Here is a 3,433-nt window from a genome sequence, read left to right on the forward strand (position 1 = left end):
CACCCCTTCCCAGGCCTGCGTTTGTTCTCGTTCTTTTCCAGGCCACAAATATTTCTTTCTCTTTTAAAACATTTAAATCCAAGTTAGTGTACATACAGTGTAGTAATGGCTTCAGGAGCAGAACCCAGAGATTCATCGCTTACCAAGAGCACCCGCGCTCATCCCCACAGGTGTCCTGCCTGCCCGTCACCCACCTGTCTGCCCCCCACCCCACCCCTCCAGCAGCCCCATTGTTCTCTGTGTTTAAGAATCTCTCATGGTTTGCCTCCCTCTCTCTTTTTATTATCCTTCCCTTCCCCTATGTTCACCTGCTGTGTTTCTTAAATTCCACATATGAGTGAAATCCTGTGATGTTTGTCTTCCTCGGACTGACTTTTCACTCCGCACAATACACGCTCCTTCCATCCACGTTGTTGCAAATGGCAAGATTTCGTTCTGTGTGATTGTTGAGTAATATTCCATCGTGTGTGTGTGTGTGTGTGTGTGTACACACACATCTTCTTTATCCAGTCATCAGTCAGTGGACATCCAGGCTCTTTCCAGACTTTGGCTGTTGTTGATCGTGCTGCTATAAACATTGGGGTGCACGCTCCCCTTCGAATCAGCGCTCCTGTGTCCTTTGGATAAACCCTTAGCAGTGCAACTGCTGGGTCGTAGGGTAGCTCTACTTGTGGTTTTTGAGGAACCTCCGTACCGTTCTCCAGAGCGGCCGCACCAGCCCGTGTTCCCACCGGCAGTGCAAAAGTGTCCCCTTTCTCCGAGTCCTCGCTGGCACCTGTTGTTTCCTGAGCTTCGACAAATATTCTTGAGTGCTTCCTGTGAGGCAGACACAGCTCTACCCACAGAACGAGCACAAATCCTTGCACTAAAGGGCTTAAGACACGAGTGATATCTAGGACGTGAGTAGTGGAGAGTGCAGTGAGGAACAGCCAGGCAGGGGACACCGAGCACGGAGGACAGGGACAGTCTGATGGCAGGGTGACCGTCTGTGAGTCACTTCGCCTGCCCCACTGAGCCTGCCCCGCACCCTGGTGGTAACGGCGCAGACAACCTGGGCTGCTGTCAAGACCAGATCCCAGTTTGTGCGGATCAAAGCCTTCAAGGGGCCAGAGCACGGATTGTGAGAGTGCGGGGTCACCTCTGACTTCTTGTGTTCAGAGCCACCCCGTCCACTTCCCAGCCGCGAGGCTGGATAGCGTGCCTGTGCCTCAGTCCGTCTCCGTCAGATGGGGTGATGTGACCTCTCGCAGAGGGGGTGCCGTGGGGAGCCATTAGCCAGAGCCTATATTCAGGCTGTCCTTGGCATGTAGAAAATGTCGCATAAGTGCCCTCTACAGCTCTACTGTCCTGTGGGCCAGAGGACATGCTGCCGACCCAATCAACTCCATTCGAAAGCGATTTGAAAGAGGGGAGCAGTGATCTTCACACTGCAGCCTACATTTATTATTTATTTATTTATTTATTATTTATCTATCTATCTATTTTTGAGAGAAAGAGCGAGCGGACTCTTAAGTGAGTTCTGCCCCCAGCACACAGAGCCCAATGCAGGGCTCGATCTCACAAACGCACGAGATCGTGACCTGATGACATCAAGAGTCAGACGCCCGGCCGACTGAGCCACCCAGGCGCCCGCACAGGGCACAGAGGGCGTCTGCACCGTGTACAGAGCCCCTGTCATACCTTGGGCGGCTCTGTTTGTCCCGGCAGGAAGCCGGCCTCCTTGCGCTGGCACGAGAATGCGCGAGGGGCTCCCCAGCGACGGAGCCCACACTGCCGAGGCTTTTCCAGGGTGGGGGCTCACACCTCCGCTCCCCTCTCTCGTCACTCCAGCCGTCGACTTCTATCAACGACGCGGCTTTCTCCGGGGTGATGATTCCGCACGAGCATCCACTCTCCTGGGGCCCGGCCCTTACGTGCCCCAGTGTGACGCATGGGGAGGCTGGGAGCCTGTGCAGTGCCACGCCAGGACTGGTGAGCAGGGCTGGACACCTTGGGGGGAGGGGGCCGAGTGACACCCTCCTTTTCATTTAGAGGAAAGGGCTTGGCCCTGGGGCCAGTGAGCTGGACGCCAGGCCCCTCTGGCAGCTGGTGACAAATGCCTTCGTTCCTCTGGACTTTGGTTTTTCCTATCTATACAATGGGAGTCATGCCCTGCCAGCCTGAAGGTCAAGTGCATGGTTTCCTGGGGGGTGGGGCGTGTGATTGTGCAGAGGGTGGGCAGGGGGCACAGATGAGAACCTGCAGGCACTGCTGTGGGTGCACAGAAGGAGAGTTTTGTGCAAGACCCCTGGGGGCAAGCCCCCACCTCCCCCTGTGCGCTTCCCGAACCTCTGACCCGCGGCTCTTTCCCAGGGTACTGCTGGTGTGTGGACAGGAGGGGAGAGTACGTCCCTGCCTCGCTGGCGGCCCGCTCCCCGCAGACCCCCCGGTGTAAGTGAAGCCCGAGGAGCTGTCCCGCCTGCCCCCGTATAGAGCTGCCGTCGTGTTTCTTCTAGGCTGGCCGTGCCTGCTGTTGTCACCAACCTTGGGGATGCCCGTGGGTCAGCCGCCCAAGTGCCCGCAGACCAGCCCCCGAGGGCAGCCAGGCCGTGCTTTCCCACATTCCCAAGCCCAGAGGAATCTCATGATCATGGCTCTTCCTGATCTGCGCACCTAGCTTCCTAGGTGCAGGGTCACCAGCGATGGCAAAGGAGCCCAGGGGCCCCTTCCTCCCGCCGCTCCCGGCGCTTTTTCATTCCCTCTTGCAGTTTTGACAACTGTCTCACAGGCCAGCCTCTCCCCACATGGGTCTCTGACCCTGAATCATGGCCTCTTCCTCCTCTGAGCCTCCATCTGTGTGTGCAGGGCACCCCCACCTACCTGACTCAAGCCCCTGACACCTCAGGCTCACTAGGGCTCCCCGGTCTCCCCGGCACCCACAGCCCGTCTGTTAAAACTCCCCTCCTGTCCCGCAGGCCCCACTGCCTGTGAGGCATCTCGGGCCACTGGGCTGCTCTCCAGTTGGAAGCAGGCTGGGTCCCAGGGAAATCCATCTCCAAAAGACCTGTTCATCCCAACCTGCCTGGAGGTAAGGCTCTGAGAGCACAGGGAGGGCTGGAGGAGGGGATCCGGAACTTTCCCCTTACACCGAGGATGACTTTTCTAGTGTTCAGTATACTTTTTTTTGTTAAAAACTCATAGGTCATTCTAGGCCTGGGTTTTTGTCTTTACCCTGACAGACCTGGCTGTGTGACCTCGGGCAGTTTGCTTACCTTCTCTGTGCTTCAGTTTGCTTTATTTTATCCTGAGATTGGGCCACACTTTTATCTCGCCTTGTGCTAGGATTGCTTGGAGGCCCCAAGGAACTATCTTCCATGAGAGCTCTTTGCAAAATAATCTGCACGCAGGGAGTTGGTGACATACTTTCCCTAAAGTCATCTTGGTCACACTGTAC

General features: G+C 56.4%; 1 protein-coding gene across 1 annotated transcript in view; it reads left to right on the forward strand.

Annotated features, from left to right (window-relative positions):
• Positions 1 to 3,433, forward strand: part of TG (thyroglobulin) — a 233,195-nt gene that overhangs the window by 21,992 nt on the left and 207,770 nt on the right. Inside the window, exons 13-15 of the mRNA XM_029923329.1 lie at positions 1,831 to 1,971; positions 2,353 to 2,430; positions 2,955 to 3,067. Coding sequence (XP_029779189.1) covers positions 1,831 to 1,971; positions 2,353 to 2,430; positions 2,955 to 3,067 — 332 coding nt within the window. The remainder of the gene's footprint in view (positions 1 to 1,830; positions 1,972 to 2,352; positions 2,431 to 2,954; positions 3,068 to 3,433) is intronic.

The sequence above is a fragment of the Suricata suricatta genome, chromosome 15 (assembly GCF_006229205.1).
Source record: "Suricata suricatta isolate VVHF042 chromosome 15, meerkat_22Aug2017_6uvM2_HiC, whole genome shotgun sequence".
Lineage (NCBI taxonomy): Eukaryota > Metazoa > Chordata > Mammalia > Carnivora > Herpestidae > Suricata > Suricata suricatta.